Source organism: Bubalus kerabau, chromosome 11, assembly GCF_029407905.1.
Source record: "Bubalus kerabau isolate K-KA32 ecotype Philippines breed swamp buffalo chromosome 11, PCC_UOA_SB_1v2, whole genome shotgun sequence".
NCBI classification, from domain to species: domain Eukaryota; kingdom Metazoa; phylum Chordata; class Mammalia; order Artiodactyla; family Bovidae; genus Bubalus; species Bubalus kerabau.
Genome location: NC_073634.1, coordinates 98,684,570 through 98,696,728, shown reverse-complemented (window position 1 = coordinate 98,696,728; position 12,159 = coordinate 98,684,570). Strand labels below are relative to the sequence as shown.

The following is a 12,159-nucleotide window of genomic DNA, read 5'->3' as shown; positions in this document are numbered from 1 at the left end:
TGTCTGGGTCTCACCTGGCTTCCCACCAGTTCCATTTCTTTCTTCCTTTCCCACAGTCCGCTTTGACCACAAGTGTGGACACTTAGTCATGTATCCAGCTGGCATTGACCTGCTGGTTGAGCAGCCCGCAGGGGACTCCAAGTAGGGAACTGGCTCCTGGGAGGAGATGTGGGTTGGATGCGGAGGTCAGGGTCCAGGGAGCTGCATCTGTCCAGCGGTCCTGCCTCCTGCTGAAGAGCAGGGAGCTGCCATGGCCGTCCTGGTGATCTTGCCAGTCCCCAAGTAAGAGGTAGGGGAGAAGAGCCAGCAGCCCTCAGAATGCCCATCTCCACCCTCTGTGTGGTCCTTGCCGACCAAGCTGGGAGTGCCCCAGAGGAGCAGGACCGGGAGATGGCTACCAGTTAGCTGCTGACCACCTGCTAACTCCCATCGAGGCCCATGGCAGCAAAACTTACTTTGTTTCAGGCTTTTCATCTTATAAAAGCTGTGTCAGTGTTGCTGAACTTTTCACAAGAGGAGGAGAACATGCTCAAAGAAACCCTGGAGTATAAGGTAGGGTTTCCTGGTCTGCTGTCTGCCTTCCAAAAACTAGTCAGTCATCCCAGGCCTGGCAGATGAGAGCAGTGCACGGCTGCATCATCAGCTTGGAAGGTGCTTCTGGATGATGAACTTGACGGGGCAGTGCTGCCCGAGGACACGCTCTTGCCCACAGGTCTCTGCTGTACTTTAACCGGCGTGTGACAGCACTCCCATTGGTATCACTTCAGCAACAGCTCAGGTCTGGCTAGCACCCAGGCTTTTTAAAAAAGTGAAAAATACTCACAAAGTACCTGCATAAAAGCTGTAATAGAAAACACTGAGCTGCTCCCACCAGAGTCAAGATCATGGAGGGCAGGAGGGGCCAGGAGGGCAGGATGGGAGGGGAATCTTTCAGCTCCTTCTGCACCCAGTCCTGGCTCCTCATCTCAGGAGCCTTTTTTGTTTCAAACACAGATGTCGTGGTTTGGGTCCAAGCCAGCTCCCAAGGGCAGCATCCGGCCGTCTATCTCCAACCCTCGGACACCATGGTCCTAGGTGGCACTACCCAGGGATGGGGGCTCCAAGGGCTGACACTTTTTCTGTGAAAAGAACACTGACACACCACAGTCCTGGTGGGTTTTTAATCACTGTAACTGCAGTATTTTGTACAAGCGTCTGAACATTGTTTACAAGACTTAAGGCCCACTCCTGCAGACTGATACGAATCTCAGGAGGTCGCTGATCCTGACATCCTGGTTTCCGGAGAGCCCTGGCACAACCCACATTGCCACAGTGCTGCTAAAATCCCAGCTCTGGCCAGCACCCACCTGCACCTGAATCTTCTTTCAGTTAGCACTTAAAGCTGAAGCCCTCAACCTGCGTCAGAGGGGAGGCAGCCAATCCGTCACGTGGTGATGACGCTGGACAGACAGGCCTTCGAAACGGTGCCCAGCAGGGCAGACCCGTCTGCTTCTGCCATGAAGAGCCAACTCAGTGAGGCTGGCTTTTTTCAGCTCCCTTTCCCTGTTCGTATGTTTGGGTTCAGGTGAGTTAGAAGAGGCTTTTGAGCGCTTCCGCCCAAGGAAACATTATTTCACCTTGTTACTCAAACCTCCTAGAACTTCAGATGTGTCCATCTCTAAGGTACTCTGGGGCCAGTGTGGATTAATGAATATATGCACCTTTCTGACAGTATCTCATTTTACTGAAGAAAACTAGCAAACGTGTAAAAAAGATTCTTAGTACCAAATACACTCAATTGCCTTTTTAATGAATGTACTTGTGGTGGATAGGTTGCTGGTAAACCATTTTAAACTATTTTTTATAGCTAAAGTTCCTCGCTATTATAAACATGTCTTCTGTATTATAAAATCCATTTAACTGGTGGTGTTAAGGGAAAATCAGAGCATCAAGAGGAAATTATTTCTAAGATTGGGATCCTTGTCCCAATTTGCCTCCCTCTGAAGCAGTGGTGGTGTTTCACTTGCTTAGATCTTAATTCTGTTGTTATAACACTGAGCAAATGCTAATCAATGTTTTCTACTGCTGAGGACAGTCTGCTGTATTCAAAGGAAGCCGCAGCTGCTCCTCTCCTCCCCCCAGCCTTGACCAAAACGTTGGAGGTGGACTGCCACCATCTCCCCATCGCCGCACCCACCCCCGGATATTTAAGATGACACTACATTCACGTGTGGCGTCCAGGCGGCCCCGCCTGGCTGCAGTACTCGACAACACACAGATGGCTCTGGGAGTGACTGATGAAATCTTGTATTCATCGTCATTAAAGAAAAGGGAAACACTTGCCCTGGATAAGCCACACTTTCAGATCTAAAGGGAAACTGTATAGTTTGATGAAAGTTTTATTGGTTAAATAAAAAACTGAGTTACTAACTGGAGCTCCTAGATTTATCATCAGTTACCCAATGATGTTAGGTTTCTCAATTGTTTAGGGCTAATATATATATAAAATATCTCTCACAGGAAAGCAAGGATATGCAGGTAACGTAGGACAGTCCCATGGCCCTCTAAGTACCAAGCAAGGGCAGCATTACCCACATCCGGCTCGGGCTCTGCTGCCCAGTCACGCTTGTTACCCACCTCCTCCTGCGGCTCCGCAGGCAGATGCGACCTGTGTCTAGGAGCCCGTTTCCCGTTATCTGGTGGGGACACAAACCAGGACTCCCTTCTGTTCCATCATTTTGACAAGTAGGAAGTAGCTCTTCCAGCTGTTCCAGGAAAGAGTTCCTTAAATTGGGTAGTTAGGGCGATCCCAGCACAGCCGTGGGAGCCCCGCCGACTCCTGTGGCCTCTCCAGCCCTTGAGCTGGTCTCGACGCCCCCACACCCACACCCGCCGGCAGTTTTAGACACAGTTGTGGGGCCCAGTTAGGTCTGTTCTTGCACAGGGAGGATTCGTTCTGATTAGGCTTTTCTCCTGCATGTTGAATTTCCTTCAGCTTTAAGAGGAAGAGTGGAGTAAATACTCTTAAGTGATTTAATGCACTTTTACTTGTATAGAATGTTCTGTGCTAGACAGTACATAGAGCCCTTTATATGAGCATCTGATCTTGATCTCACCCTCCATGTTGTAAATAGGGATTGTATTATCTAAAACTGCTGTAGAAAACTCATTTGTGGTGCAATACACTTTTGATTAAAGCCCTTCAATCCAGATGCAGTGCATTTTACTTATCGGTTGGTGTCAGCATCTCCTCTGTGACTTGTTAAATTTAGTACCTTGTGTCTCACTTGAAAACTTCAAGGCTAGCTTTAAGGGCCTTAGAGCATTTGTCTTTCAGAAAGAACCTTCCCAGGTTAGGTTTGGGTGAGTAAATATTATATTTGTAGTTTAATGAAGCCAGCAGCCTAGTCCTACCTCCCAGGAAGGGTGGGGGTTCTGCGGAGGAGCTGGGAGGATTGTCACTTTGGTCAACATCCATCTCCAAGGCCCGCATGACTTGGGTGAGCTTCAGGAATACGAATGGGGTTCTTACCATAACAGAATGCAGACTACAGTTCCATGTGCTAAAAAGGAAAGACAGGCATCTGCTCTTCAGACAGGCCCACCGTCAGCGGTTACAGGGAACAAAATGTGCCTTGTCTGTGTACAGGCTTGTTCCTACCTGTTTGTCTCTTCCTCCTGTAAAGAAAACCCCTCAGCATCACAGTGTTCCTGGCAAACAGCCAAGCCCAGCGTCAGGAGTGGGTGATGGGCGCACCTGAGCCCACTCCCAGGACTCCAACTGCAATCACACAAACTGAAGACTTTATTAAATAAGCTCCAAAACTAGGTCCAAATCAGAGGAGTAAAAACAACAGTTATTCAGCAAAACATGTCTGTGTAGCAGCCAGCAGCACTGTGGCCCAGGCTTGAGGGACTGCCGCACCCAGACTGAGAAAGCCACGCTCGCTCCCGGGCAGCTCTGCAGGGACTTTTGTCTGTCTGCCCCTCCACATCCAGTTTGCAGAACAGGCCACCTCTCATTCATGACCATCCCATTTATTTCCCGTTCCTTTTATACACATGAAACACACGGCAGAGTATATACTAATAAGCCAAGAGCTTTATTGATGCAGCAGGCACTTTACAATGAACCCAAGAGAGCCCGCCTTCTCTGGGAGGTCGGGGTGTCTGTACAAACCCTCGGGGGTTTCCGCTTCAAAAAAAAAAAAACCAAGCTCTCCCTTTTACGGCAGCCCTTGGATCTGCACCTGCCCAAATCACCCCTCCCTCCTTTTAAACAGGCAGTGCACACAGGTACCCCGGACCAAGGCGGGCCAGCCACTCTGGTAGACGGTCACAATGTCAGTTCTGCGTTACTCGTGAACAAAGGCATAGACTATCAGATCCTGCAAAGGATTTATGAAAACAGTTAAGACGATCTCTCCCTCCACCTTGAAAATAAAACACACTTCAGCGGATGCAGGTCCTGAAATAGTTGACTTGGGAGTTCCGAGGCAGGCGGCCCATTGTCAATCCCTTCTTCGATAGCCTGTGCATCCAAAATTCTCGAGGTAACATGAGTCTCTCTTTTTTTTAAACAGTCTTTCTTGCTGTAAGAACTCTTATAATGGAGCCTAGTCCTCCTACTGCTAATGCCTGTAGGGGCAGCAAAAGAAAAGGTGTCAATTGAGACCTGGTTGGCCAAGGGGCTCCTCGCTTCTTGCCAGGGGAGACGGGACTACACTCCTGACCATGTCATAGATCTTCTGAAAAAGCATTCCTGCAAGAGCACATAAGAGGTGCCAACAGGGCCCGCATTCGAGGGATCAAGCCCTTTCCTGGAACAAAGGGTCCCCAAAAGCTGTTGGCTCTTTAAGGCAGGAGAACTGGGCTTGCAACACTGTCACCAAGCTCACACCAAGCCCCCCAGCTTCCCTTTGACAAGTTCACTGTACCCAGGCACAGCCCTAGGCCCTAAAACAGACACTAGCCCACTGCAGTGGAAATGTCCACAGGCTCATGCATCCGGCTGCCACAAAGGGACCAGAGAACGTGGCCCCCCAGACCACTCCAAGGTCTTAGCTCAGTTCCCAAGCACCATGGCCACCTCTGTGACGAAGCCCAGGAGCTCACCTTCTGGCAGAGCAGGCAGAACACCCACCAGCAGGACCAAAGGCCACAACCCAGCCCAGGCCTGAGGCTGGCCACATGACTGACCCCTCAGTTAAGGGCCGCTCTCTTAGTACTCAGCAGAGCCTTTCATGAGGGACACTGGCTTGACAAGAGGTGCCCCCCCCAACACCTTGTACTAAAACAAGCAAAGGACAGGCCCAGCTTTTCCAGCTTCAGGAGGATGAAGGCCCTATTAAGAGACTGCCAAGGTATCTACCACTGTTTCTGTGTGGCCCGGTGAGGTGAGGCGAGCCTGGAGCAGGAAGCCCTCAGAGATAACCAGAGGGCTCAGCCTGCATCTAAGGCCCAGGACCACCACCTCCGCCAGCCCAAAGAAAGTAGTCAAAGCCCTGCCACCAGCAAGCCTGCCTGAACCTCCCCAGCCAAGTTACAGGCCCCGAGGCCTGCCCAGCAAAACTCGCAGCTAAAGCAATGGCAGTGACCAGAGATGGTGGACCCCTACCAGTGCTTCCTTGGGAGAGGTAAGTGCCCAGATGTCCCAGGTTGCTTGAGGCGTGGCCCTCATTCTCACAGGCACCCCATCCTGTCTGTGTTTGGGACTGCCTGGCCTGTTGATCTGAAGCCTGGGCGGGGGTGAGCCAGCGCGCAATATGCTCACGTACCTTTTCATGCCACTGGAGTAACACTGCGCTGCTATTCTCTGTGGGCTTCTCAAACCCTTTATAAATGTACTTCATTAGCAAGTCAATGCCATTTCTGTCCAGCGACTGCACAGCCTGCTCGATTTCGCTGCTCTTAAAGTTTGTAAGCACTTTCAGCACCACGCCCTGGGCCCGCTCCTAAAGGGGAAAGAGAAAGGGAATGGGGTCTAGAGCCATGGCCAGGTGTACCCACGTCCCGCACTGCAGGCTCTGAAACACCAAACCAAGTAGTCAGAACTCATTAGGAACACTGCCAAATTTCTAATTCATTTGCAATGCTTAAAAAAAAAAAAATATATATATATATATATATAGTGAATTTTTTTTAATTAAGTTTCAAAGTATTCAAAGCCAATGATTTATTCCACTTATCTGAGGGGAAATAAGCAGTTTACTGGGGAGAAGAATCACTATTTCTGATGACACCAGCAAGGCCTTAAACTCAACTCCCGTATTTAAAAAACAAACAACAAACCCCCCCACATAGCAAAAAGCGAGTTTCCTTGGCCGTACCTTCTGTGCTCACTCCCAGTGGAACAAAGGGGCCATTCCCCTCCATGTTTGAGAGGTGCAGCCATTGATTAAATCAAGATACCATCACAACATAGGAAAAAACCCAGCTCTAAAGGGACCCCTTTCCCTGGACCAAATTTTAGATAGCCTCACTGATGAGATTTTAGGCAGCCTAACCGATGCGGTCTGCCCAAGTGTCTCATCTCACCTAGTTTTTAAGAGGCAGAAATCATAAAAGCACTGAAAATCTTTATGCAAATAAAGCCTATTCAATAGCTTATAAAAGCATAACCACTAAGTCCCATGTGACAAGCTAATTTATAACTTTGTTCATCAGGAAGGGCTGGGCTGACTTCTCACCCCATGAGGCCTTGGGGAGGAATGAACGTTTCTTTGGGGAGTGTTTACTACAAACACTGACAGCTTTGGTGTCAGGGGCGCCAGGCAGCTTCTGTGGAAACACTGCCCGCTGCCAGCTCACTTCCCTGGTAGAGATTCACTGATGCAAAGATGAGACACATGCTGTCCAGAGCCCCGGGGAGCTCACGCCCTGGTCCCAACACCGCCCAGCAGCGCCGCAGCTCGACCCCCTTTACCTTCACGGCTTGATTCTTGGTGTTGACAGGAGAGTTCCGCAAGGCTGCATGAAATGCCCGAAGCATGTCCCCTGTGCACCGGCAGCGGTTAAGGAAAGCTCACCTCAGCATGTCCGCGCTTTTCTTAACAAACTCATTTCAGAAAGCGCTCAAGGGGGCAGAGACAAATGCCATCTTATCCACATCTAACCCCCCACCCACTGTGGCTTCCGGGTGGGCACAACCTGTTTAGAGGGCAGTCTATAGCTCTCCTGAGCCACGCGGAGGGCAGAAGGGGCACCTCTGCCATACCTCTCCTTCTGCGGCCCCTAAACCTTCCCCTTCAAAGCAAGTTTGGACATGGACTCGCTCCCTCCCGGGAGGAGGAATAAAGTTGCTGCCCCAGCAGAGTGACTTGCAGCAGTATCTGACAAAGCTGGTTGACATCTACTTAGCACCGGGCCCTGTATCTGCCCTGCTAGACCCTCATGACCACTGTGTGAGGTTATCATTTTCATCTTCTCATTCTCCAAAGGGAAGAACGAAGGCACAGATGGAAGTCCCTAATTCTTAATCCAGTGTGTTAAACCATTAAAGAAATTAAGATGTGCTAAAACTTTTATCTTCCAAAACCAACCCAAGTCAGTGAGGTCCCAACGGAGGGAAACAACAATCTCAAAGAACCTTCTGCCAAGAAAACGAACCAACCCTCCCCTTCTTGTTCCGCAAACCTTAGCAGGAGTCCTGACACATTCTTTGCTGAGCTCTGAATATCCAGTACACAAAAGAAAATTACAATCTGGGTTAGGTCCCTAAAGGTGACACCTATTTTAAACTGAATTACATCAGCTGACTTTCATTTCCTCATCCGAAACATCAGCTTCAGCCAAAAAGCTTCAAAAATAGAACAAGAGGTGGCTTCTGCCCAATCGGGTCTCTACTCCTGTTCATGCAGCCATACCCACATGTGAACAGCCAGAGCCTCCCGAGCACAGCCGAGTCCCCCGTCTGCCCCACTGTGGCCTCCATCTTGAGTGAGTTGGGCCCACACACCCAGGGTGGAGCCCCCTAGCACCCTGCGGGGCTGTGGTCCACCTTGCAATGTGAGAGGCAGCCCACTCACACCCTGTACCTGTCAGCTTTGGAATTCCTTTCTCCCAGCCAGGCACGGGCCAGTCTGATATCAGTCACTGATAAAACTTCTACCTCAGAACTCTTTGTGAATTTGGCATCCCAGAGCAATAAGCAGAGTCCCAGTAAGCTTAAGAGGAACCGTACAACTGGCACTCCACTAACCAAGCATGGTTGGGAAACACAGTACTTCCGAAGATGAACAGGTAAGGGTAGGGTAACCAGTCCACAGAGGCAAAAAGACTCACCACCCTGGAGTTCATCTCTGCAACATCCCTCTGCCTGTCATTCACTGTAGTGTTGAAAGGGCCTTCAGCAGCTGAGGCAACTAGGGAGCAGGGAGGAGCATACCATCTATCAAGCTGGCCTCTGTCTAGGATAGTTTTAGGCCCTTCCAGAAAACCGGCTGTGGAAGCTGGGGAACGGTGCCCAGCTCCTAGTCTCCTCTAGATCAGGGTTTCTCAACCACAGCACTAATGACATTTTAGACCAGATGACTGATGTGGGATCTGTCTTGTGCATCTGACAATACTGAGCAGCACCTCTGGCCTCCACGCACTAGATTCCAGTGGCACACCCCACCACATACCAAACTGACAATCAGAGTATCTCCAAACATGGACAAATTTCCTCAGGGGCAGCAGACACTGCAAAATCCTCGCTCCAGAGGACCAGAAGGTGCCTCAGCAGGAAGAAAAGGAACCAAGTCTCAGATATGGGCCCAGGTGTTTTCACATGTCATCTCATTACTGCTAACAGTTCTTTGTGACAAGAATCATTATTCTGATTTTAAAGGCAATGAATCTGAGGCTCAGAGAAGGAAAATGACGTGCTCTAAGTCACAAAGCTAAGCTGTCCAGCTGGCCTTCAAACCCAAGCATGCCTGACTCCAAAGTCAAGCTCTTTCTACAACCCTCTGCAGCCACTCCCCCCCAGACCCAAGTGGCATGCCCAGGATACTTGCTGTGGGTCCAGTACTGTTCTGAAGCCTTCTGGGATGCGATCCAGTAATGCTCCCATGGAACCTGTAAGCCCAGCTTGGTTCTCCTTTTAACAAAGGAGGCTACCAAGGTTCAGAGAGGGTAAGTGACCTACTCAAAGTCACACAGCTATAACATGACTGAGTTGGGTCTGTGTGGGTACACAGCCCATGCTCTATTTCATCCATGACTTGCTTCCCTGTAACAGAACTAGGATGGGCCTACTCCCTACATTCTCCCACTCCAATCAACCAACCCCTATCCCTACTCCCCCCACCTCTGTTCTAAGACTCCTAGAAGCCTACTCCACAGTTCAATAATCTAATCTAAATCCAATACCTGGCACATGGTAGGGACTGAGCAAATATTAGCTCCTTCCACCTCCCTTCCTGGGCCCCACTCAGTTCTCATTTGCTAACCTCTCTTTCCCCAATCCCAAGAGGTACACTCTCCATGGTAACAAGGTTTCTGACACTGCCATTAGTGGAGAAATTACCATCCCCTGATGTGCTAAGCCTAGGCTTCCAAGCAGCCTCAAGGAACCTATCATGTCAGGAGTGTACCAAGAGGTGACCTTCAACAAGTCCCTGCAGCATGGGACCAAGACAGCAGATAACCAGACCTTGCGCTCCCCTTCTGTGGATGATCTGGGCCACAGGTCTGATGCTGGAGTCCTTTTGCCAATACCTACCCATGAGCCGGGTTCTGCACCACACTGCAGAATCAACCTTCCCTCATGGGGGCCATTCTCATGACCCCACTTCACCAACGGGGAAAGCATGGTGATCCTGATGGGGCAGGAAATAACAAGCTTGAATCCCCACCTTTGAAAATACATTTCTGTTCAAACAAAGAAAGGCTGAAGGTATTTGTTTCAAAGGCACATTGGAGGAACACTGCAGGACTCCTCCCAAAGGCAGTGAATGGGTTCGACTTCCCAAGCTGAGTCAACTGATAAAACACCCAGAACCTGATTTATATACAGTACAGCCTGAGCCTCCAACCCTGTCCTGGCCAGTAAGGGGGAGGGGGAGGCACTTCCTGTAACACCATTTGAATAAAGAAAAATCCTTCCTGTGAGAATAAGTCAGTTTCCTGTGCTCAAAGTGCTAAAGGACCAAGCAGGCTGTGACAACCACCTCTATTTTTAATCTTGTTTTCTAAATGCTTGTTTTCTGTGACCACAAAACAGTCATTTCCAGTCGCGGGGCTCTACTTTTACATCTCACTTTATGCTGCTTGGTTTTTCTTAGCTCTAAACAACTAGTTTTTTTCCACTGCTTCCTGCACAAGGCTATGGGGGGAGGGAGCCAAAACTCACTTGTTGAACGTGGCTGAGACCACTGAGGTTCAAAACCCAATGGTCACAGGAAACTAAGAGTAGGTGAGGAAGAGTGGCTCTAAGCTGAAGGGTCAGAACGATTCTGAGGTGCGAGGTGAAATCTCAGACCTCAGGGCTGGACTAAGGCTGCAGCCTTCGCTCCCCCTTGGGTCCTTTCTTCCCAAAGACTGCCATCTACCACCTATTTTCAAGTGGTGCTGCGATCCAGCCCGAAAGGACTGTGCCTGGGAGCCGCCCTGGCCGCTCAATTACTCAGCGGTGGCTCACCTTGGCCCCTCCCGCCGATCAAGCCCGAGTAAGGCCCAGTTTCCTGCATGAGAGAGATGGAGTGATCGGGAGCCCAGGCAAGGGCCAGCCTGAGGGGACGGAGGGAGGAAAGAGGAGAGGCCTCCCGGGGCAATGAAGGGCCTGCGGGGCTGGAGGTCCGTCCGGCATGCTCTTGGGGCCGCCGAGCCAGTCAGCCCACCAGGATCCAGGAGCCGCGTGGGGCCGCACTGCTGAGGGAGGGTCCAGGGGCCCGGGACCAGGACAAGGGGGCCCGGGACCAGGACAAGGGGGCCCGGGACCAGGACAAGGGGAGTGGGGAGGCCAGATGAAAGGGAACTGAGGATGCCTGCCCGAGGAGAGCCAGATTGGGAGTTGGGAGACTGACCTGGGGGGTCCGGGGGTGAGAGGAGCGGAGAGGCCGGCCTGAGAGGCCAGAGCCAGGGATGAGGAAAGTAAGAAGGCCGGGCCACAGGGGAGCCCGGGCCGCCGCGCGGGGGAAGGATATTGCCGCAGGAGCCCGTCCACCTCGCTAGGGTCCGGGCCTGGCTCGCCCGCCGCCGCCGCCGCCTCCTCCTGTTCGTCCACGAATTTGTTCTCATCAAATTCATCGATGTCCACCCGACGGAAGCGCGAGGACAGCGTGTTCCGGGCCATGGCGGGGACTCAGCGCCCGCTGAACCGGCTATGCTCCGGAGCAGACCTCCACTCTACTCCGCTCAGAACCGGCTCCGGCTCGGGGGCGGGAAGCGGCCGCCCGGCACCTCCTCCACCTCCTCCGCGCGCAGCCGCTGCCGCCCGCCCACTTCCGGTTCTCGCCGGAACCGGAAGTTCTGGTGGGAGGGAGGGGCGGGGTGCGTCGCTTTGGGAAGCGCTGAGAGACGGACCTGGAAGTCTAACCTGTGGACCACTGCGGGGCTAGTAATCTTCGTGGAGTCTCAGTTTACCCTTCTGAGAAGCGGGCGGCCAATCCTCCGCAGGCCCAGCACATAGATGCCACAGCTGCACTCTTCGGCTTCCCTCCTGCACCCGAGGAATCCCTGGCCAGGGCGGGCATAGTCGCGGATTCCGGGTGTCATCTCTGCCCAGACTGAGGGGGCACGGGGCCTCCAGAAGAAGGAGCCCTGCTCTGCCTGTCGAGTGCTGGCAGGCTTCTGGGAGAAGACAGCTTCGAGCTGAGGCCTGAGGGATGAGTAGTAGTTCTTATGCCCCGAGAGTGATGTTGAATGGGAGAGCCTAAGTCTCGAATTTGAAGACCTTAGGACGCCACCACACGGAGCTCAGAGGAGGTTGCATCTGACCTTATTGTTGTAGTGACCCTATTGTTAATGGCCTGGGAGACTTTCAAGACGTTTAAAATGTATCGAGGGTGCTGACAAGACAGTGAAGACATTTGGATTTGAGTGCGGCGTCCCGCGTGTGTAGCAGTCTCCTTGACCCGCAGTGTAGGGGGCGGGGATAGGGGGATGACCCTGTGACCACCATCCTGGCAGGAAGGGCGAGGTCCTGGGGACTAAGAAATCTTGACTGGCTGGAAAGGCATATCCTGGAAGAAAAGG

At 51.6% G+C, this 12,159-nt stretch overlaps 2 protein-coding genes across 7 annotated transcripts in view; one reads left to right on the top strand and one right to left on the bottom strand.

Annotated features, from left to right (window-relative positions):
• The window catches only part of GOLGA1 (golgin A1), a 47,135-nt gene extending 43,946 nt beyond the window's left edge, over positions 1-3,189 (top strand). For 5 of the 6 annotated variants that reach the window (XM_055541120.1, XM_055541122.1, XM_055541118.1 and 2 more), the window contains 2 exons: positions 466-552; positions 994-3,189. In XM_055541120.1, the coding sequence (XP_055397095.1) occupies positions 466-552; positions 994-1,074 (168 nt within the window). In that variant the 3' untranslated portion in view covers positions 1,075-3,189. The remainder of the gene's footprint in view (positions 1-465; positions 553-993) is intronic. The other variant, XR_008700584.1, reaches the window with a different exon arrangement.
• Positions 3,190-4,063: 874 nt separating this feature from the next.
• On the bottom strand, positions 4,064-11,406 carry ARPC5L (actin related protein 2/3 complex subunit 5 like). Its single transcript, XM_055541117.1, has 4 exons — positions 11,109-11,406; positions 6,905-6,977; positions 5,757-5,933; positions 4,064-4,617 (listed from the first exon to the last, which is right to left on the bottom strand). Exons 1-4 carry the CDS (start codon positions 11,255-11,257, stop codon positions 4,555-4,557), a joined length of 462 nt encoding a protein of 153 aa, XP_055397092.1. The 5' UTR covers positions 11,258-11,406; the 3' UTR covers positions 4,064-4,554.
• Between the last annotated feature and the right edge of the window lie 753 nt (positions 11,407-12,159).

Bases quoted from the DNA above. Each gene is read 5' to 3' on its own strand.
- ARPC5L (XM_055541117.1), bottom strand. From the start codon at position 11,257: ATGGCCCGGAACACGCTGTCCTCGCGCTTCCGTCGGGTGGACATCGAT. The intron at 6,978-11,108 runs ATATCCTTCCCC...CTGCCGGTGCAC, and splicing joins GTGGACGGGCTCCTGCGGCA to AGGGGACATGCTTCGGGCAT. The intron at 5,934-6,904 runs GTAAAGGGGGTC...TTTCCCCTTTAG, and splicing joins CCAAGAATCAAGCCGTGAAG to GAGCGGGCCCAGGGCGTGGT.